The sequence below is a fragment of the Balaenoptera musculus genome, chromosome 1 (assembly GCF_009873245.2).
Source record: "Balaenoptera musculus isolate JJ_BM4_2016_0621 chromosome 1, mBalMus1.pri.v3, whole genome shotgun sequence".
NCBI lineage: Eukaryota > Metazoa > Chordata > Mammalia > Artiodactyla > Balaenopteridae > Balaenoptera > Balaenoptera musculus.
The window spans coordinates 22,367,900-22,388,459 of NC_045785.1; the positions used below are offsets into that span (position 1 = coordinate 22,367,900).

Here is a 20,560-nt window from a genome sequence, read left to right on the forward strand (position 1 = left end):
TTTCCACCTAAAAGAGCCCCTTGTCTCTTTATTTGCCTCTTCCTGTAGTGTTTCTCTCCTGAAAAAGAAGTGTACGCCAGTGTGTTAATAATGCCCCAATTAATCAATGCCACCCAGGTTTTCCTAAGGGCTGGTCTCAGTCCCATATCCGCATTTATCATCCATAGATGTCCACTCAGATTAGGTTTCATCCTGGACCAGTCACAGCCTGAAAAAATACCTTGAGCTAGAATAGAACCACTCTCCCAGGAGAGGGGTGGGTAAGACTCCAAGGTTACCAAAACCAATGAGCATGAGCTCAAGCCATTATTGCATTCACAGTAGTCAGCCCTTGCTGTAAAGACACAGGGCTGTCCCTTCTGCCACATTCTACTCTGAAGGTGTGTTCTTGGCATTTAGCATAGGCAAATCTAGCAGACCAGTTCACACTGTAAACATTTATTTTTTGTCCTCCTGTTATGAAAAGCCAACAAATACAGCACACAAGGCCAGATGTAAATGATATATTAAAAAGAGAAGACTTTTACACACAGACCTGAGTAGCCTTATTATCTATTGGCTACACTGCTTAGGGTGATGACAGTGAAATACTAATGGACGCTGCAAGAAAGTTGTGAGAAAGCTTCTGGCATTCAACTCACCCAACTCTGTAGATCCACAATCACAGAAGACGACAGCTTTACTGGTAACAGATCTTAGGAGGGGAAAAAAAGAACACTCGATCAGGAGGCAAGAAAGCTATGGATAAATCCCTCCCAAATACAGAAATATTAGTCAGCAATCACTATACCAACTGCCCAGAGTTTCACATACAGCCTCCCTTTAAGCCTAAGATTATCCCATTTTACAGGGGAGGAGGCAACAAGTTCCAAGAGAATTCAACCTTGTTTGAAACTAGCCCACATGCTATATAAGCAGACACCATGAGCACAGCTTCAGTACTACTATTCCTCCTTTTACGACCACCAAGACCAGGGTTCAGATCTGATGGGAAAGGGAACCGGAGGGTCAGGCTGTCTTCAACATCCAACTTTACCTTATTCTAAAGCATGGCTCCAGCAACAAGCTGGTATTTTCAGATACTTCAGTATCAGGCACTGCCAGTAAAACCTGGGGGCAACCTGCAGAAAAAAAGTGTGGAAGCTCTAAACCAAAAAGTTGATCCATACACGGAAGTTGACTTTTTTGATGGAAACACATGGACTCAGGTGGAAGGCTTCCAGCCCAGGTCCTGAGATACTATAGGAAAGGCGAGTGGCAGCTGCAGGTATTATGCTGACCTGCGCTGTCAAAGTCTCTCCAAGTTGCTCTTGCATGCAGTTGGAGATCCCATGGCCACAACAAGCCATAGCCCTTGGAAACATGCTGTACTGACCCACTAGGTAGCTCCCAAATTACGTCTCTACAGAAAACCTACCAGGTCCTGAGGCTGCTGTGTTCCATCACTGTCATGACCCCAGTCTTCACTCACCAGAAAGGTCAACTTCAGTCATCCTGGAATCTTCAATCTGGCCCAGCTAAAAGGAGAACACAATTGTCCTGAATGATCTTAATTGTTCCCTTCATTTGGTCTTCAGAACTACGGTTTTTGACTAGCCTTTGGTCCTAAGTACTGATGCCATAAGCTTTTCAGGGCAATGACCCAAAGCATGACCAAGATCTGCACCACCTGCCACGGGATTTTGCCGGTACAGATACCTAACCCACCCCCATCTACCCCTCCATGCTGGTTCTTGGCCTCTGCAAGCTACTTCTCAAAAGCCTTATTCTGGTAACTCTGTATGCAAGACCCCATCAGTGGAACATTTCTGCTGGCCTCTGGAAATGTGTCAATTCTAATAAAGGTCTCTGGCTATACCTGAGAAATGGCAGGTACAATGGGAACTGTCTTTTCCTGAAATGTTGCAGATCAGTTACAGCAAACAGAACAGCGACCGTCAAGGAAAACTGTCACTCTAGGCTCCTTTTTTGACCACAGCAGCTATGTGGAAGCAGCTACAGCTTCGATAAGGGCCACAGGGTAATCCAGATCACAGGGCAGGCCCAACACTGTGCAGCCCTCAGACTCACCTAAATCCTGTGCATCAGGACTTACCACCAATTCATCTACTGGGACACTCTGGAGACTAAAAAAGGAGAACAGACATCCTATAGGTCCCAATCACCACTTTGTTTTACTATGTGCCAGTGTTTTGTCTCGTTTATCTTCACTGGACCATTTTATCATCCCCATTTTTTATAAGATTTAGACTAATTAAGTTACTTGCCGAAAGTTGTCTTATCAATGGAAAAAGCGACAAACCTGGGATTCAAAATAATATCTGAATGACTAAAGCCCGTCCTCCAGAAAACCTTGTCCTTATGCCCACCATGGTGACTTCCTTAACATGTGCTGTGCAGCCAGATAATTTAGATGAAGGCACGGAAGTCACTTGCCCAAGATCACCGAGCAGCTAGCTGTCACAGGCATAATCAAGGTCTGGCTGACCCCATCACGTGGTCTCCCCCCAAATTAAGCCACTTCAGTCCCAGAACTGCCGTGCACCCGGCCGCCTGCCCGCGTTACTCACCCGTCACACCGGAGCACAAGGCCCTGCGGGCCGAGGCGGGAGCAGGGCGCGGCCCTCACAGGGTCCGGCTCCTTTCACTGCGCATGCGGCCAACGTGGCCTTCCGGACCTCGGTCCGACCAGGTCGGCAGGCCAGGGTCCTCCACACTGCGCTCAACATCCCGCAGCCTCGGGAAGCAGCTCCGGCGAGTGTGGCGCCGGTGGCGCCGAGGCTAAGGCCGGGTACGGCGGAGGATGGGCGTGGACCACAGCAGAGAACCCGAAGAGCCAAGAAAACAAGGACGTGGTAACCGGGAAAAAGGGTAGCTGCGTGCCGAGAAGGGGTTTATATAGGCCCCTCCCCTCGCGGCCGCGCCTGACAGTTGGAGCTGCGCGCCGCGCAGGCTGCTGGGAGTTGTAGTTCGTTCGCCGCCAGCGCTGGCCGCGTGTCTGGCTCCCAGCCCCAAGCGCGTGCGGGGCGAGGCCCTTTTCACTCAGATGGAGAAACCTTTTGGTTTCTTCCGGACCGGAAGAGGTTCCTCCGCCTTCCTTCAGCATTCAGTGAATGTCCAATATCGGGGACTGGGTTCACAGATACCGCTGTGCCATCTGGAGTTCAGTCAGGGGAAGACTTTCAACATTGGGAAGTTAACCGTTAACCCTGTGAGCTGAGAAAGTGCTGCGTTCAGACCGCCGTGGGCACGTGGAGGAGCAGTAACTGAGTTGATTTCGGGGAGGAGCTCTGTGAGGTCTTCTTGGAGAGGGATCTTGGGGAGGGCTTCCTTCCCAAAAGTTAAGAGGCGACTGATTACAGTACTCATGAGATGAATGCATTATTTGTTCAAGCCTCATCTCTTCGATTGATAGATAAAAAATTGTATTGGGGCTTCCCTGGTGGCGCAGTGGTTGAGAATCTGCCTGCCGATGCAGGGGACGCGGGTTCGAGCCCTGGTCTGGGAGGATCCCACATGCCGCGGAGCAACTAGGCCCGTGAGCCATAATTACTGAGCCTGCGCGTCTGGAGCCTGTGCTCCGCAACAAGAGAGGCCGCGATAGTGAGAGGCCCGCGCACCGCGATGAAGAGTGGCCCCCACTTGCCGCAACTGGAGAAGGCTCTCGCACAGAAACGAAGACCCAACACAGCCATAAAAAAATAAATAAATAAATAAACCCAAAGTTTAAAAACAAAAACAAAACTTGAGGCAGGGCCTGTGCTCTGGGCTCCCTCTGCCTCAAAAAAAAAAAAAAAAAAATTTTATTGAGGGCTTCCCTGGTGGCACAGTGGTTAAGAATCCACCTGCTAATGCAGGGGTCACGGGTTCGATCCCTGGTCCGGGAAGATCCCACATGCCATGAAGCCTAGAAAAAAGCCCACGCGCAGCAACGAAGACCCAATGCAAGCATAAATAAATAAATTAATTTTTAAAAAATTTTTATTGAGTGCTTGCTAAGTACACTGTTCCATTATCTCAGCTAGTTTTCATTAACCCTGTGTGTGGGTATTATAATTATGCCTTTTTCACAGATAAGGAAACTGAGGAATGGATCACACAGCTAGCAAGCGAGGTAAGGACTGGAATGCGGAAGTCCACCTCAAACAGCACACTCATAATCACTGTGCCATGTGCACGTTTTGCCCATAGAACGACTAAGCGTCAATATAAAAACAAGTAGTAATTGTCAAGAATTAAGCACCTATTCTGTGCTTAATCTATTAATCAGTTTTCATCCTTACATACACTTTAAAAAGTTTTTATCCTTACCTACACTTTAAGAAGTGTTACTATTATTCCCATTTTGTGGAGAAGGCGACAGACTCTATGAAGGTTAAGAAATTTTCTGATGACTCCCACATGTGTTTCTTTAGCTCCGCTTTTCTTCTGAGCTCCAGACTTGATATCCTGCTGCTTCCGTGACATCTACACTTGGATGGCTATTTATTAATAGGCTTCTCAGAATACAGTCTTTCCTCCTCTAGACCTGCTTTTCCCCATATCAGTAAGTCCTTAGGGTGACCCAGGACCCCTCTTCTTCTAACATCCCACTTCCAATGCATCAGCAAATCCTGTGTTCACCTTTAAGATGCGTCAAGAATCTGACTATTTCTGGACTTCCCTGGTGGTCCAGTGGTTAAGAATCCGCCTGCCAATGCAGGGGACACCGGTTTGGGAGGATCCCACATGCCACGGAGCAACTAAGCCCGTGAGCCACAACTACTGAGACCGTGTGCCACAACTACTGAAGCCCGCGCACCTAGAGCCCGAGCTCCGAAACAAGTGAAGCCACTGAAATGAGAAGCCCGTGCTCACCGCAACTAGAGAAAGCCCGCACACAGCAACGAAGACTCAACACAGCCATAAATAAATAAATAAATAAATGAGAAAAAATGAAACTGTAAGTCTCTAAAATAATGAGACTAAGGCTCATTTAGCTCTTATATTTAGATCTATGATACATTTTGAGTTAATTTTTGTGTATCATGTGAGGTAGGAATCAAGGTTTGTTTGGTTTTTTATTTATTGCATATTGCCTATCCAATTGTTCCACCTTCAATTTTGTAAAAGATCATCTTTTTCCATATAATTGCTTCGGCATCTTTGTTAAAAATCAGTTGACCATATGTGTAGGCCTGTTTCTGTATTCACTACTATACTCTCCTGGTTACTGTAGCTTTTTGCTTTGTTCTTCTTTTCCAAAATTGTTTTAGCTATTCAGTCCTTTGCATTTCCATATAAATTTTAGTATCAGCTAATTTACAATTTTTAAAAAGCCTACTGGGATTTGATTTGTATTGCATTGAATCTATAGATTAATTTGGGAAGAATTGACATCTTAACCATATTGAATCTTCTATACAGATGGCTAATAGGCACATGAAAAGAAGCTCAACATTACTAGTTATTAGAGAAATGCAAATCAAAATAAGGTATCACCTCACACCAGAATGGCCATCATTAAAAAGTCTAAAAATAACAAATGCTGGAGAGGTTGTGGAGAAAAGGGAAACTCCTACAGCGTTGATGGGAATATAAGTTGGTGCAGCCACCATGGAAAACAGTATAGAGGTTCCTTAAAAAGCTAGAGTTGCCACATGATCCAGCAATCCCACTCCTGGGCATATATCCAGAGAAAACTGTAATTTGAAAAGACACATGCACCCAATGTTCATAGGAGCACTATTTACAGTAGCCAAGACATGGAAGCAAGCTAAATGTCCATCAACAGATTAGTGGATAAAGAAGATGTGGTCCAGGGACTTCCCTGGTGGCACAGTGGTTAAGAATCCGCCTGCCAATGCCGGGGACACAGGTTTGATCCCTGGTCTGGGAAGATCCCACATGCCACGGAGCAACTAAGCCATGCACCACAACTACTGAGCCTGCACTCTCGAGCCCTCAAGCCACAATTACTGAGCCCATGTGCTGCAACTACTGAAGCCCACGCGCCTAGAGCCTGTGCTCCGCAACAAGAGAAGCCACCACAATGAGAACCCGCGACCGCAACGAAGAGTAGCCCCCGCTCGCCGCAACTGGAGAAAACCCGCGCGCAGCCAAAATAAATAAATAAATTAATTAATTAATTTTTTAAAACTAAAAAAAACGAAGATGTGGTCCATATATACAATGGAATACTACTCAGCCATAAAGAATGAAATACTGCCATTGTGCGGTTTATTATGTATCAATTATATAATAAGATGTAAAAAACGAAAAAAGTAAGCAAGAGAAAATTCAGATCATGTAATTCACCTGTCCCCAAATCACTGACTTCTCAACACATTTGGAATAAAAGTTGAAGTCCCCATGATGGCCTCTGAAGCCACAGATGATTGCTCTCATTGCTCACCACTTGCTCCCCATTCATTCAGCTCCCTCTCTCTGGCCTCTGTGCTCTTGGAGCATCCCTTGCCTCCTCCAACCTCAGGGCCTTCACTCTTGCTGTTCTTCCTGCCTGGAACTGTCCTCCCTGTATATCACAGACAACCACGCTGCTCACTCCCTCTCTTCCCCTGGTTTTCTGTTCAAATGCCACCTCCTCGGACCACCCTATTTTTTTTTTTTTTTGAAGATTTTTTTTTTTTTGATGTGGACCATTTTTAAAGTCTTTATTGAACTGGTTACAATATTGCTTCTGTTTTATGCTTTGGGTTTTTTTTCGCTGCAGGGACTGTGGGATCTTATCTCCCCAACCAGGGATCAAACCTGCGCCCCCTACATTGGAAGGCAAAGTCTTAACCACTGGACCACCAGGGAAATCCCCGGACCACCCTATTTTGATATAGCACCCTGCCACCCTTCAAGCTATGGCTGGTTACTTATAACACTTATTGCTCCCTGTCATCACATCTTATATGAGTATATTTTCTGTCTTCCCCATTACAAGTGAGCTCTCCAAGAAAAGGAATTGGGTCTTTTTTTCCCACTGCTGTATAAGTGCCAAGTATGTAAAAGATGGCCAGGACTTATTGAAATAATTACTACGTGAATGAATTAATTAATGAATAAAACTTGGCCAAGGCCACATAGCTAGTAAGCATCATTTGGAACTAAAACTAAGTTCTAATGCAAATGTGCACCTGCTATGATACACAGTAACCCCAGAACTACCCTGTGAGGTGGGTGCCATGATTTGCCTCACTTAGCAGAAGGGGAAGCAGGGTTGGAGAAGGGAAATGACTTGCCCCCTGGGTCACATAGGGAGTCCATGGCAAAGTCAGCTGACATCTGGATTCCAGCACCAGGTGCAGTCAGGGACAGGCACATGACCCCAGCCCACAGCAGGAACGTCTAGGAGAGGAAGTTCAAGGAGTCTGATGCTGACGGTGCACTCTGCCCACATGCTGACTGCAAAGGCTTCTGGGACGTCTGGGTTCAAACTGCCTTTCAAGCTGTTTCATGCCTCTGCCTTTGCCCAGCTGCCCCAGCATGGAGTGCACTTCCTCCCTGACCTCCCCGGCTCCCACTTGTTCTTGGAGACCCAGCTTCAGCTTCACCTTCTCCAAGAGGTCTTCCCTGACCCCGTAGCTCCCTCAGTCCAGCTCCGTTGTGGTATTTGAATGAATAAATGAGTGAATGAATGAACGAATAGCATTTATCCACTTTTATTCATTCATTCATTCAACCATAAATATTTACCAAGTTCTACTTTGTGCCAAGCACTGAGGATACAGCCACTGGTCCTTGTCCTCAAGAGGCCTGAGCCTAGAAGGGAGACAGACATCACAGTGGACAAAAGGGCCTGTGACCTCACTGGCCAGTGAAGTAGGGGTTAGTTACCCTTTGACGAGCAGAAGAGGAGTGTCCCTGGCAGAGGGCTGAGAAGAGGCAAGATGTTCAGCATGGCTGGAGCACCAGTGGTGGGTAAAGAAAGGCGGGGGTGGAATGGGGGGAGGAAGATCTGCGCAGCCCTGACGCAAAAACTGTTTTTCCAGCTGAACAGAGCAAGGTGATAAGAACATCCCGATGGAAGAATCAGTGGGGCAGGTGGGAGTGGGGCAGACCCTCCTGGTTTGGGCAGAGCTGGCAGGGCGGATTCCTTCCCCAACACACATACCCTAGCTGATGCCCCCTCTCTCTCCTCCTGGAGGTGAGGGCAAGCAGAGACGTGGGCCCCTTCAGGCTAGTGCAGGTGACCAAAAGCCAGGATTACTAGGAGACCTAACAAAATGGCTTCTCACAGATTTGCTTAGAGTTTGCCACAAGAAAACCTGGGCCTTCCCAGGTCCCCAAACTGTCCAGCCAGAAACAGACTTGGCAGCTAGTCTGTCTTCCGTGCTGAGTGATCTTGGGCTGGTTACTTAACTTCTCTGAGCCTCAGTTTTCTCATCTGTAAAAAACACTGGGCAGGGACTTCCCTGGTGGTCCAGTAGTTAAGAATCCGCCTTCCAACGCAGGGGACATAGGTTTGATCCCTGGTCGGGGAATTAAGATCCCACGTGCCGCGGGCAACTAAGCCTGCGCACTCTAGAGCCTGTGCGCCGCAACTAGAGAGAAGCCCGCGTGCCACAATGAAGACCCAATGCAGCCAAATAAATAAATAAATAAATATTAAACAACAACAACAACACTGGGCAGACTAACACCTACTCACAAGGTTGTATAAGGAGGAAATGTGATGATACGATGGTTTGCGTTAGTGAGAACTGCTTCCCACTGCCAATTTGCCAAAACAAGTTAAACTGGTAACATCCACCCACAGTGGGATAGTGGGATTAGACCAACAGACAAGCTGTTTGGGACCAACCAGAACTCCAGCCTTTATGTCTTGGGTGTCAAGAAGGCCAGACTGGAAAGAGTGGAGTACATCTTGAATGCAGATGTACCTGCTTTACCCTTGCCCCTAATCCAAGTGGGACCTGACCACTTAGCCCTGGTCCTTTGGGAACTTGCTTTGCGGTCCCCTTTCGTGACATCAAGGGGTAATGAAGAGTGAGACACATCTGGATGTGAGGCCCAGCCCTACTGTGACCTGAGACAGGCCACACGTCTGAGCTTCAGTCTCCTCAGCTCTAAAATGGGCACACTCTGGCCTTCTCAAAGGGTTGCTGTCCCAGAGCATAAGGAACTGACCATCTCACCTCATTAATGTTGGCTGTCCAGCCCACAAGCAAACTGCTCTCCCTCTGGAATTGCAGTGGTCTGTCTGCTGCCTGTGTGCAAGTCCCTCTCTGGGCCCTGGGGCCCCGCACAGGCAGGAGGGGAGGAAGCAGTGGGTGCTGTTGAACACTGACCCTGAACACTGAATGGGAGGCCCCAGGCCAGGGCCAGTGGGGCTCCAGGAAAGGGGCACCTGGGTGGGGAAAGAGCACCTATAAAACCACTTTCTCCAGGGGTGTCTCCAGGTCCAGCAGCAGCAGGGGCCCAGCTGGGGGACTAATAGAGAGTGGGGCTGCAGAGAGAAGCCGCCCCAACGGAAGAATAAAGTGGATGCTCTGGCGCTGCTGGTCCCAGGCCAGTGCACGTTTGGTTATCGGTCCTCCCTAGTCCTTCTCCCCACATTATCTAGTTTAATCTCTTCATCCCTGAAGTAAGGGTTATCATCTCCATTTTACAGAGGAGGAAACTGAGGCTCGGAGCAAGGAAGTGACTTGTCCAGGTGTTTCCACTGGGCCCGGTGGTTTCCTCGGGGTCCGGCCCCACCCCCCGGTGCTGAAGACGCCCCAGGTTCTCCAGTCCCGGGTCTGGGTGGCTCAGCGGCCGCCCCGAGGCGGGGGCGGGGCCCTGAGACTGGCCAGGGGCGGGGCCGCATAGTTGGTGGCTGGGTCCCGGGAGGCCAGACGCCCGACATGGAGGCGGGGGGCTGCCGCTACCAGTTTCGGATCGCGCTGCTGGGGGACGCGGCCGTGGGCAAGACGTCGCTGCTGCGGCGCTACGTGGCGGGCGCGCCCGGGATCCCGGAACCCGAGCCGGAGCTCGAGTCGGTGCCCACGGTGGGCGTCGAGTTCTACAGCCGCACTCTGCAGCTGCGGGCCGGGCCGCGCGTGAAGCTGCAGCTCTGGGACACGGCGGGCCAAGAGCGCTTCAGGTGCGCGGTGGGTGGGAGGTGGGGAGGGGGGTGGGGACGAGAAGGGGCTGGCATGAGGGGCCTCTGACTGGGGCGGGGTCAGTCCTGGTCCACCTGGCCGTGGGGATCCCTCAGAGGGGTCAGCCTCAGTGGCCCAAGGAGAGATCTGGGGGTCTCTGCCCTGGCCTGGGTCCTTCACTCTTGAGTCCTTCATCCTACAAATAACAGCAGGTTGGGACTTCCCTGGCGGTCCAGTGGTTAAGACGCCGCGCTCCCAATGCAGGGGGCACGGGTTCGATCCCTGGTCGGGGAACTAAGATCCCACATGACTCCTGGCGCTGCCAAAAAAACCATAACAACAAAAAACAAACAAACAAAAATAAAGACCTGGCGCCCGCCCCAGAGGGATGTTCGATATTGAAACTTGGAGGCATGAATGACCTGGGTGCTGAGAGAGCCCACAGGAGGGCAGAGAGGGAGGTGTAAAGGAGATGTGAAAGGAAGAGAGATTGGTGTTGGCCATGAAGGATGTGTAGGAGTTTGCCAGGCAGAGAATGGGGAAGAAAAGACCTGCTATCAGGAAAACATGAGGCTTCCTCCAGGAATGGAGGAATGGTCAGGAGTGTATGGGAATCAAACTTCTGCCTAACTGGGGAGCACACAGTCACTTGGGAGAGACAGACACAGGGAAAGAGAAGCACAGGGCAGTGTGAAATGAGCTTTGGGGGTGTGAGGCAGTCAGTGTACGGAGGGGGTGGTCCTGCTTCGGGTGTCTTGAAGGCCTAAGCCTCTCCCAACTTACTCCCTCCCACCGTCAGGTGCATCACCAGGTCCTTTTACCGGAATGTGGTCGGTGTCCTGCTGGTCTTTGATGTGACAAACAGGAAGTCCTTTGAACACATCCGAGACTGGCACCAGGAGGTCATGGCCACTCAGGGCCCCGACAAGGCGATCTTCCTGCTGGTTGGCCACAAGAGTGACCTGCAGAGCACCCGTTGTGTCTCAGCCCAGGAGGCAGAGGAGCTGGCTGCTTCCCTGGGCATGGCCTTCATGGAGACCTCCGCCAAAAATAACTGCAACGTGGACCTGGCCTTCAACACCCTCACTGATGCCATCCAGCAGGCCCTGCAGCAGGGGGACATCAAACTGGAGGAGGACTGGGGGGGTGTCCGGCTCATCCAGAACACCCAAATCCCCAGGCCCGCCAGCAGGACACAGCACCCGGGCCCATGCAAGTGTTGACTCTGGGAGGGAAAGGGTTAAAGCAGTGTGGACCTCATAAGTGCTGGTGAGATGGGGAGGGTTAGTATCTCTCTGGAGGGCAAATGGCAGAATCTATCCTGAGGGTTAATATAAACAGTATCCTGGTACAGTCTTGTCTCCTGGATTTGGGGGTCTCAAGAGCTCAGCCCCTTTCTACTAGAAAGATCTAAGAGACCAGGTGTGCAGCTTCCTGTCCTTGAGCCTGTTTCCTCCATGGTCAGAGGAACTCATAGAAGACCCCACCTCACAGGGGGTTGTGGGCACGAATGAGATAATGAATGGGCTACGCTCAGCCAGAGCCTCCCACACAATGAGAATCGAATGGCAAGAACTGTCATCACCGCTCTTTCCTCTCTTGGCCGGGATGTGGCCATTTCTGGCAGCGTCCCTGGGCTCGGATGCTGAACCACTCAGCGTTTGGACGCTGCTGCACAGGCAAGGACAGGTGCGGGGAATTTCAGGCTGAGCCAGCCTTGGAGCCTCCTTAGGTCCTCAGGTTTGGATGAGAAAGTGTGCCCTCAAACCCAGGTTGCTGGCCAGGGACTGGATCTGGATCTGAGAGGCAGGGATGAATATGAACAGTTCCTCTGTTGGGCACACGGTGGACACTGTGATTAGCCACCAAGATCTCCCCTCAGGGCTGAAGAACCCATAGCCTCCTCCCCACTGCCCCTCCCAGCTGCTGGGAGTGCTGCCTGGTGGTGGAGCTCAGTTTAATCTCTCGGGAACTGCCCACCCATCCGGGGCAGCCCACAATCCAGCGTCAATCTATTGGGTCTATTGGGGGGCGGGGGCACTGTTCAAAGGCCTGGGCCTCTTGTCTCAACTCTAGACAACTCTGAAGGAAAAACCCAGCTTCATCACTCTCCATGAGGTCACTTGAGGCCACTGTTATGACAGCATCCCAGCTAAATTCTCATGCTCAATCCTTTCTTCCCTTCCTCCCCGCAAGCAGGTATTGACCTCAAGAATCCCCTCGTAAAAGTCTGCACACTGATTTCCCACTCAGAATCTGCCTCCTGGGGAACTTAAGCTGCAGCAGAAACTGCTAGGCACAAAATGTCCAGCAGCAATGCAGGAAGGCTTTATGGAAGGAAGGATCTCAGCAGCTGTAGAGGGGGTATCTTGGGGGTGTCATTGTGCCAGCAGGCATGGGCAGGGCATGGGCAGTTGCCACAGCAAAAAGAGCACAACCACTTAACTCCCTTTGCGACCCGGGGCCAGTTACTCCACCTTCTTGAGTCTCAGGTTCCCCATCAGTAACCTGTGTCTGCCTCCTCTTTTTTTTTTTTAAAGATGGGCTTGTCTGTCTGTCCGGTAGTTTGGATTTTTTTTTTTTTTTGTATGAATGGCTGGATTTTATTTATTTATTTATTTATTTATTTTTTTGTCTGTGTTGGGTCTTCGTTTCTATGCGAGGGCTTTCTCTAGTTGTGGCAAGCGGGGGCCACTCTTCATCGCGGTGCGCGGGCTTTTCACTGTTGCGGCCTCTCTTGTTGCGGGGCACAGGCTCCAGACGCGCAGGCTCAGTAGTTGTGGCTCACGGGCCTAGTTGCTCCGCGGCATGTGGGATCTTCCCAGACCAAGGCTCGAACCCGTGTCCCCTGCATTAGCAGGCAGATTCTCAACCACTGCGCCACCAGGGAAGCCCCCTGCCTCCTCTTTTCAAAGCATCACTCATCCTTCTGACAGTCTTGCAAGGTCTGCACGATTATCCTCATTTCGCAGCTGAGAAAGCTTGGGCCAAGAGAGGGGAATGATTTGCTTTAGAGTACTTTATCATTCCTTCAAAATTGCTTTAAAATGAGCATCGGGAATTCCCTGGCGGTCCAGTGGTTAGGACTCTGGGCTTTCACTGCTGAGGGCCCCAGTTCAATCCCTGGTCGGGAAACTAAGATTCCGCAAGCTGCATGTGCGGTCAAAAAATAAATAAATAAAATAAAAGAGCATCTACTCTGATCTGGGCTCTGGGAGTACAGCAGTGAACATGACAGAAAAGCAGTCCTAGGGCTGACATTCTAGTGGAAGAGAAAAAACTAGTAAGTGGAACTAAATGATTTCCAGTTGTAAGTGCTGTGAAGACCACAGATCTGGAAGATGGGCCTGAGGGTGATGGGGGCCTCCTTTAGAGCAGGTGGTCAAGGAAGGCCTCTCTCAGGAGATGGCCTTTGACCTGAGACCTGGAGGAGGAGGAGGAAGAGCTGAGCTAAGAGCAGAGATCTAGGCAGAAGGAACAGCATCCAGCATTGATTGGGCACTTCTTATAGTATTATTATTCCATTTTACTGATGTTGAGACTGAGGCCCAGAGAAGCTAAGTGAAACCAGTAAGTGAGGGAGGAGCCCTGAGGCAAGGAAGAGCTGGGCTCTTTCTAGGAATTTACTGGAGATCTGAGTGCTAGAATGAAGTGAAGAAGCTGGGAATGACCCTCAACTCGGTCTGTGTTTTCTCATCTCCCAGAGCTTCCCCGGACAGGAGTATAGGTCTACTAAACTGAAGCTTGTTTGGGAGATGAGCAGCTGGTCCTGGGGACGGTGGTGGGGATTTGGCTGTCAGGTGCTTTAAAAAAAAAAAAAAATCCCCAAGTCCCTGGAGAAAGAAAGAAAAAACTGAGCTTCTCCCCTCTCAGAATCCTGGCCGACTGTGGAAGAACCAGCCTGAAGGCCCTGCCCACCCAGGACAAGGTCCACCAACAAGGAAGAGATGTTGCCCATTGTCTCCAGCTGCCTCCCTTGAGGAATGTTCAGCAGACTGTAGTCACACATCTCTCTCAGCCTCAGTTTCCCATCTATAAAATGGGGATAATAATAGTTTTTGTCTCACAAGGTTGTTGTGAAGATTAATGTATTATGTGAATTCCTACAATATGTATGGGCTCACAGGCTGTGACCTATTTCTATTGCTTATTATATTATTATTATTACTATTACTATTATTATTATTCCTATGACTTATTATTAACCGTGAAGCAACCTTGTAAGGTCAGGCTGATCTTGTCCATTTCAAAGACAGGAACCTAAAGTCCAGGAGGGGAAACTGATGTGGCTCAGTCGGTAAACCCCGGGCCGGCTCAGTGTTCCAACAGCCTTGTCCACCACCCCGGGCCAGGCCCAGAAGGTCCTACCTTATGCTTTAAGACTGTGATCCCACACTCACAAGCACCATCAGTGTGGCAAAACCTCTGGAGACTGTAAATGGCTTTAATGAGAGTGATTCTGACCCAGCAGTAGGAAGCAGCCCTGCCCAGCCCACTAGCTAGAGGAAAGGCACAGAATAGGACTGGAGACTGGGGAAGCGGCCGAGAGGGGCATGCCGTCCTGAGGGCTGCCCACTGTTCAGAAGCAGGCGCCCTCTCTCCTGGGAGCAGGCCCCGCACCCAGTTTGCCATCACTGTCATGGTTCAGGCCCCGCGGTCTTTAGTGTAGATTGTGCCGCCCCTCTTGAGGGTCTCAGGCCTGTAGGGTGTGATTTAGCATCCACATTGCCCCAGGGGGTCTTTTTAAAATACAGATTTGACCTGCCTGCCCCCCTCCTAGAATCCTTCCCTGGCTCCCCATGCCTACAGGGTAAAATCCAAACCCTTTCCCCGCAGTCCAATCTGATCTGGTCCTACAGCATCTCCACCCACTTTGCCCAGGTTGCCGACCACCTGCAGCCCTGGGCTTTGCACATGCTGTTTCCTTTGCAGAGAAGGCCCCTACACATTCCTCTCTCCCTGTATTATCTGATCTGCCTGCAACACTCAGAAAAATATCACCTCCTAACCATTGCATTATCCCAGCTGCCAAAAACAGGGCAAGCTTTGCAGTCAAAACTGGTTTTGAATCTCAGCCGTACTATGTACAGTTGTGGGACCCTGGGGAACTCACTTCATCTCTGTAAGCCTCAGTGGACTCATCTGTAAGTTGGGGATAATAACACCTAACTCAAAGGTTTTAGAAAGGATTAGATGACAAATCAAAGGCAATACTTGTCACACCCTTGTCACACACAGGAATTCACAAGATGGAAGTCCCCTTCTTCCCCTGAGGGTTTTACTATTAATCACTTTTAGGGAACAGAGACTACCAAAGTACACACTTTGGGGAAATAACAAGGATTCCAGACTCTAACAAAGTTCTTAAAAGATCCTGACCCCCTTCCTGAGATATGGGCTGGGCTCTGCTTTCTTACCAAGAGTGGAGTTCCAGAATCGTCCCTTCAGGTCTATCCCCAGGTTATTCTGAGCAAACAAAGCTCGTTCTCCAAGGCAGCACCCTGGCCAAATCCTCCAACCATAGCGGCATGGACAAGGTCAGGCTACCTGGCCTCCAAGGCTTTCCATAAGCTGCTTCCTCAGCCTGAAAACCTTGCAACCCAGGCTTGAATCCATCCCCTTTGCCCTTTAGAAGGAACAGAGCCAAAAGTCTGCCACCCATGGGACCCTTTCTGACAAGCTTGCCTGCTCTGGGAGCCACTGAAACCTAGTGGATGAAGAGGGAAGACCTATCCTACCCACCCTGCACAGCCTGGAACGGAAGCAATCTAGGTGGGAACCCACATCTATCCTCTGCCTCTGAGCCTCAGTCCCTTCATGGTAAAATAAGAATGAGTCCTACCTCACAGGTTTGTTAGAGGATTAAATATGACAATGTGTGTTAAGTGCCTAATAAATGTTAAGTTCCTTCTGCCAACAAGCCCCCTCTGTGTCTTTCATGTGTCCTTCCCGTGCCTGGAATGACCTTCCTCCATATCTGTCAAAACTCTGTTCACCCTTCAAGGCTTAGTCCAACCTAACCTATTGGTTCCTTCTCTGAGCCTTCAGGGCACTTACTTGAGTTGGCTCTCTTTGCAGATTTCAGGCACTGTTGTACTTTTTTGCCCCACTAGAGGGTAGCTCTTCAAGGCCAGGGCTGATTCCCTTGGGGAGGCTGCCTTGGGCAGGGGAACACGGGGCTTTTTAATACCATTAGGGAAAATTTAAAACATAACCAAGAGTAAAGAAACTAACGCAGACATAGAGAACGGACGTGTGGACACGGTGGGGGAAGGGTAGGGTGGGATGAACTGGGAGATTAGGCTTGACATAAATACACTACCACGTGTAAAATAGTGGGAACCTGCTGTATAGCACAGGGAGCTCAGCTTGGTGCTCTGTGATGACCTAGATGGGTGGGATGGGCGGGGGAGGGAGGTCCAAGAGGGAGGAGATATATGTATACATATAGCTGATTCACTTCACTGTACAGCAGAAACTAACACAACATTGTAAAGCAACTATACTCCAATTAAAAAAAAAACTAGTATAAAGTAGTATGAAGAACTTCTTGTACTCATAACTCAGCTTCAACAAACACCAGCAGGAATGGCCAATCTTGTTTTACTCTCCCTTCTCTTTATAAATGTTATTCTTAGGCTCCTGGCCCTGGAGGGGGAACTGGTGCTCGGTCTGTGGTTGACAGGTGTGGGAGGATTTCTCCAGGGCCCCTGGCTGGGACATGTCCCATGGAAATCCCAGTGTTGGGAGAGGCAAGCCTCACACTGCACAACCCTCCCTCCTGTAGGTACAGACCTAGGGCTGGGACTCAGGCCAGCAGAGAGAAGGAAGGACATCCTCGCATATGGGGGCTGTGGCCTGCTGCCCACGGTCTTCTGAGCTACACCTGCGGACTTCTCAGGATCGGTATAGGACCAGGGCCTCTATTTTGGGGAAGTCCTGCTTCTGTCTTGAAGGGACTCAGTTCTGCATGGTGGTTTCAAATGGCACTCTGTCCCGGAGGCTTCACTAAGCCTGGGTCTGGGCATATCCTGGGGAGCCTAGACCCAAAAGCCCCTGACTGCCTTTGGGTTCTGGTTCTACGTCTCTCACTGCAAGTCTGAGCCAGCCCCAGACCACGTGGTTTATGCCTCGGTTCTGGGCTCGCTTCTCCTCCTGGCTGGTCTCCTGCACCACATGGACCCTCTCTGGCAGTACCAGTTCCACATCCTCCTCCTAGGAGACTCAAATGTGGACAAACCATCCTTGTTGAGAAACTACGTGGAGGGCATCTTTGTCGAGGGTGTCGCCCAGGCAGTGGCGGTGGACTTCTCCGTGCCCTTCATGGAGGCAGAGCCTGGGGGTCCAGCTGGCCAGGAAAGGTCACCACCCACCCCTCAGGGGGAGAGCCCACCCATCAGGAAGAGAAGCGGCCTTGGTGGCCGTGACAAAGATGAACTCTGGACCAAGAGCACAGGTCTGAGTCCTGGCCTACCCTGTGACCACGGGCAGGCCACATGATCTCTCCAGACCTCGATATCCTTACCTGTAAAATAAGAGGCTAGGCTGGGTGACTCCGGGGGCCTTTCCTAACTATAGGGAACTGTGAGAGCTTAGTCCAGCTCTGTCCTCCTCCTCCCTGCTTCACCTCATGCAAGAGGGACCCTCTTTAGGATGCCTTCCTCATCCCAGATGGCTTCTTCTGTGTCCTCAAAACTCACCCCCGTTTTTGTGACCACCTCCTACACCTGCCTTTTGGTTCATTCTTTCTCAGGAAAACCTCAAGCCTTATTCCTTTACCTTTAGTCCAAATTAACTGCAGCCAACTTCTTGGCTGGTCCCCCTCCTGCCTGCTTCCAATTCCACTGGCAGCCAGAGCAAGGTTTTTAACATGCAGATATAATCACGTCAATCCTCCATCTAAAACTTTACTGGCTCCCCATTACCTGTGCAGTGGTTTTCAAACGTTTTGTTTATATGCCTGCTTTTAGCATCAGAATCTTGTCAGATGGGATCTTTCTCACAGCCCTGAAATCCTCCACAATTAAAAGAGAGATTGCTCAGGCTGAAGAGAGGTGGGACGCCCAGAGCCAGCCTTCTGGGCCTCCCACACTATGTACCAACTCCCCCCACTCCCCACAAGACACACACATGGCGGCCTCCAAAGCATGAGCACCGGACCCCATCACTAGGCCTGAGGGCTGTCCACCCCCAAGCTTACTGTGCTCATCTCCGGCTGTTCTCTCCTCATGTGGCACCTTGTGCTTTAGCCACAGTGATGCAGTGACTTCTTTATACCTCCGGACCTTTGCATGCGCTGTCACTCCCACCTCTATCCCCACAGGACTTGGGGAGATAGTTTAGAGCACAGTTAAGAGTGCAGGTTCTGGAGTCAGAGGGACTTGGTTGAAATCTCAGCACCATCACTACTTCCTGTGTGATCTTTTTTTTTTTTTTTTTAAACAAAGGCAACTTTTTTTTTTCTAATTTATTTATTTTATTTATTTATTTTTGGCTGTGTTGGGTCTTCGTTGCTGCACGCGGGCTTTCTCTAGTTGTGGCGAGCGGGGGCTACTCTTCGGTGCGGCGCGCAGGCTTCTCATTGTCATGGCTTCTCTTGTTGTGGAGCACGGGCTCTAGGTGCGCGGGCTTCAGTAGTTGTGGCACGTGGGCTCAGTAGTTGTGGCGCACGGGCTTAGTTGCTCCGTGGCATGTGGGATCTTCCCAGACCAGGGCTCTGGGCAGGGAAGAATCTGCCTGCTGTGTTGGCAGGCGGATTCTTAACCACTGTGCCACCAGGGAAGTCCTACCTGTGTGATCTTGAGTAAACTACTTAAACTCTAAATTTTAGTTTCCTCATTGGAAAATGGGATTAAATGAGATATTGCAAACAAAGTGCTTGACAAACACTTGTTTCTTCAGGTCTGTTGGGAAAACAAGCTTATCCACAGAAGGTGCTTAGCATAAAACACGGCACCTAATAAGCACTCTTACCAAGACCCTCCCGACACTGGAGGGCACGAATTCACCAGCCCTGCCACCCCTTGGGCTCCTCAGCATGTATTAAGTCCTATGTGTGCTCAGACTGTGCTGGGCTTCGGGAATCAGGTGGGCCTGGTTACTTAGCAAGGTAGAGGGCGTCGTGCCCAGGGCGAGGGGCTGAGCTGCCCCAGGCACCGAGTCAGAAGACTCCCGACAGATCACCGGTGACACCCCGCTCTCCAGTACCCCCACCTCCAGTCACCACTTAAACAGCTGTCAGATTTCCCCCTTCTCTCCATTTCGTCACAAATACTTCAGTCCAGGCAACAACCTTCTCAGGAACCTCTGCTTCCACAAATGCCCTCTCTTCCGCCTCCACTGTCTGGCCAGAGTGAGCTTTTCAAAACATCAACCTGACCGCATCATGCTTCTGCTTAAAATCCTTCAATGGCTCCTGCTACTTTTGGGTAAAGGCCACTCTTTGCTGGGGCCTACAAAAGGCACTGCAGGACCTGGCCCGTCTCGCCTCATCACACGGCAACGGGGCTGGCATACGTGCAGCTCTCTCTCCTTGAAAGTGATCCCCACGCCTTCCCCTGGGTTCCTCAAATTACAGCTCTACTGCTCAGACGCCCTCCCCAGCCCTGGGAGTCTCTTCTTTGCAGCCCTGGTCATGGAAGCAGTTTTCCTTTCACTCAGTGGCAGGTCGCTCCCTGTTTTCATTCATCATTGCAGGCCATGCCTGGCATGGGCAGGGGCAGAGCTTATAAATACTCGCTGAATGAACAAGCCTCTCAGTATACATACAGGACAAGACGACTAGCTGGCTGAAGCCATTCACCTGTCACGCAGCTGATCAAGAACTGAGGTCTTTTGACTCTACCCAGCTCTTTCCATTAAACTGCCCTGATTCCCCTGTCCCCTTCTGTCCTCAATGGAGGATTCAAAACTAATTCTGGATTCCTTCTTGGCTGCCGAGGCCAATGACTCGCTCCTACTGCAGGAACTTGGCAGGAGGCCTTTTGCGGCTTGGTAATCACCAACAGAACATCCTTTGAGAGCGTCCCCCAGCGGCATCGGGAGGTTCTGGAGAAAGCAAAACCCTCCAACATCCTCTTCCTGGTGGTAGGCCACAAGAGTGACCTGGTGGTTGAGGGAGAGGTGATGCCGGGGGGAGGGGAGAAGCTGGCTGCCTCCTGGGGCGCTCACTACGTTGAGACCTCAGCCGAAAGCAACAGTGACATCAGCACAGCTTTCAAGCTGCTCACTCAAGAGATCTAAGAGCTGTGAAGAGAGGGATCGTGGAGCCAAACCCAGGGTGGGAGGGAGTGAAAAGCAGGGTCCCACCACAGACCAAGCCTCAGGAGGCAGAGGCCCAAAGCACGGCAAGGTGGATGTATCCATGCTGGTGGCCCCTGGGCGGAACAGCTACACCCCCTGAAGCCCACAGAACCCTCACAATCCACAAGGGCTCTGCCAGGAACAGAACAGGATGATGCTAGGTGCCACTGAAGGTCATGACCCTGAGG

The 20,560-nt window shown here is 50.5% G+C and overlaps 2 protein-coding genes and 4 non-coding genes across 6 annotated transcripts; 2 read left to right on the forward strand and 4 right to left on the reverse strand.

Moving 5' to 3' along the window:
- Positions 1-128: 128 nt before the first annotated feature.
- On the reverse strand, positions 129-202 carry LOC118887444. Its single transcript, XR_005018003.1, has one exon. It is a non-coding gene; the product is annotated as a small nucleolar RNA SNORD99 (small nucleolar RNA).
- A 680-nt stretch (positions 203-882) lies between these two features.
- On the reverse strand, positions 883-1,009 carry LOC118887337. Its single transcript, XR_005017981.1, has one exon. It is a non-coding gene; the product is annotated as a small nucleolar RNA SNORA61 (small nucleolar RNA).
- Positions 1,010-1,237: 228 nt separating this feature from the next.
- LOC118887320 lies at positions 1,238-1,368 on the reverse strand. The gene has a single exon (XR_005017972.1). It is a non-coding gene; the product is annotated as a small nucleolar RNA SNORA44 (small nucleolar RNA).
- Positions 1,369-1,882: 514 nt separating this feature from the next.
- Positions 1,883-2,018, reverse strand: LOC118887256. The gene has a single exon (XR_005017939.1). It is a non-coding gene; the product is annotated as a small nucleolar RNA SNORA16B/SNORA16A family (small nucleolar RNA).
- Positions 2,019-9,833: 7,815 nt separating this feature from the next.
- Positions 9,834-11,317, forward strand: LOC118881727 (ras-related protein Rab-42). The gene is made up of 2 exons (XM_036826905.1): positions 9,834-10,072; positions 10,870-11,317. Exons 1-2 carry the CDS (start codon positions 9,834-9,836, stop codon positions 11,291-11,293), a joined length of 663 nt encoding a protein of 220 aa, XP_036682800.1. The 3' UTR covers positions 11,294-11,317.
- A 5,929-nt stretch (positions 11,318-17,246) lies between these two features.
- LOC118895004 (ras-related protein Rab-39B-like) lies at positions 17,247-20,312 on the forward strand. The gene is made up of 2 exons (XM_036851899.1): positions 17,247-17,526; positions 20,035-20,312. The coding sequence occupies exons 1-2, from the start codon at positions 17,247-17,249 to the stop codon at positions 20,310-20,312; spliced, it is 558 nt and encodes a 185-aa protein (XP_036707794.1).
- The last annotated feature ends 248 nt before the right edge of the window (positions 20,313-20,560 follow it).

What these genes read in the sequence shown, in the direction of transcription:
- LOC118895004 (XM_036851899.1), top strand. Translation starts at nt 17,247, where the DNA reads ATGGACCCTCTCTGGCAGTACCAGTTCCACATCCTCCTCCTAGGAGAC. An exon ending in ACTCTGGACCAAGAGCACAG is followed by an intron (nt 17,527 to 20,034) that starts GTCTGAGTCCTG and finishes CTCCTACTGCAG; the next exon opens with GAACTTGGCAGGAGGCCTTT.
- LOC118881727 (XM_036826905.1), top strand. Translation starts at nt 9,834, where the DNA reads ATGGAGGCGGGGGGCTGCCGCTACCAGTTTCGGATCGCGCTGCTGGGG. An exon ending in GCGGGCCAAGAGCGCTTCAG is followed by an intron (nt 10,073 to 10,869) that starts GTGCGCGGTGGG and finishes TCCCACCGTCAG; the next exon opens with GTGCATCACCAGGTCCTTTT.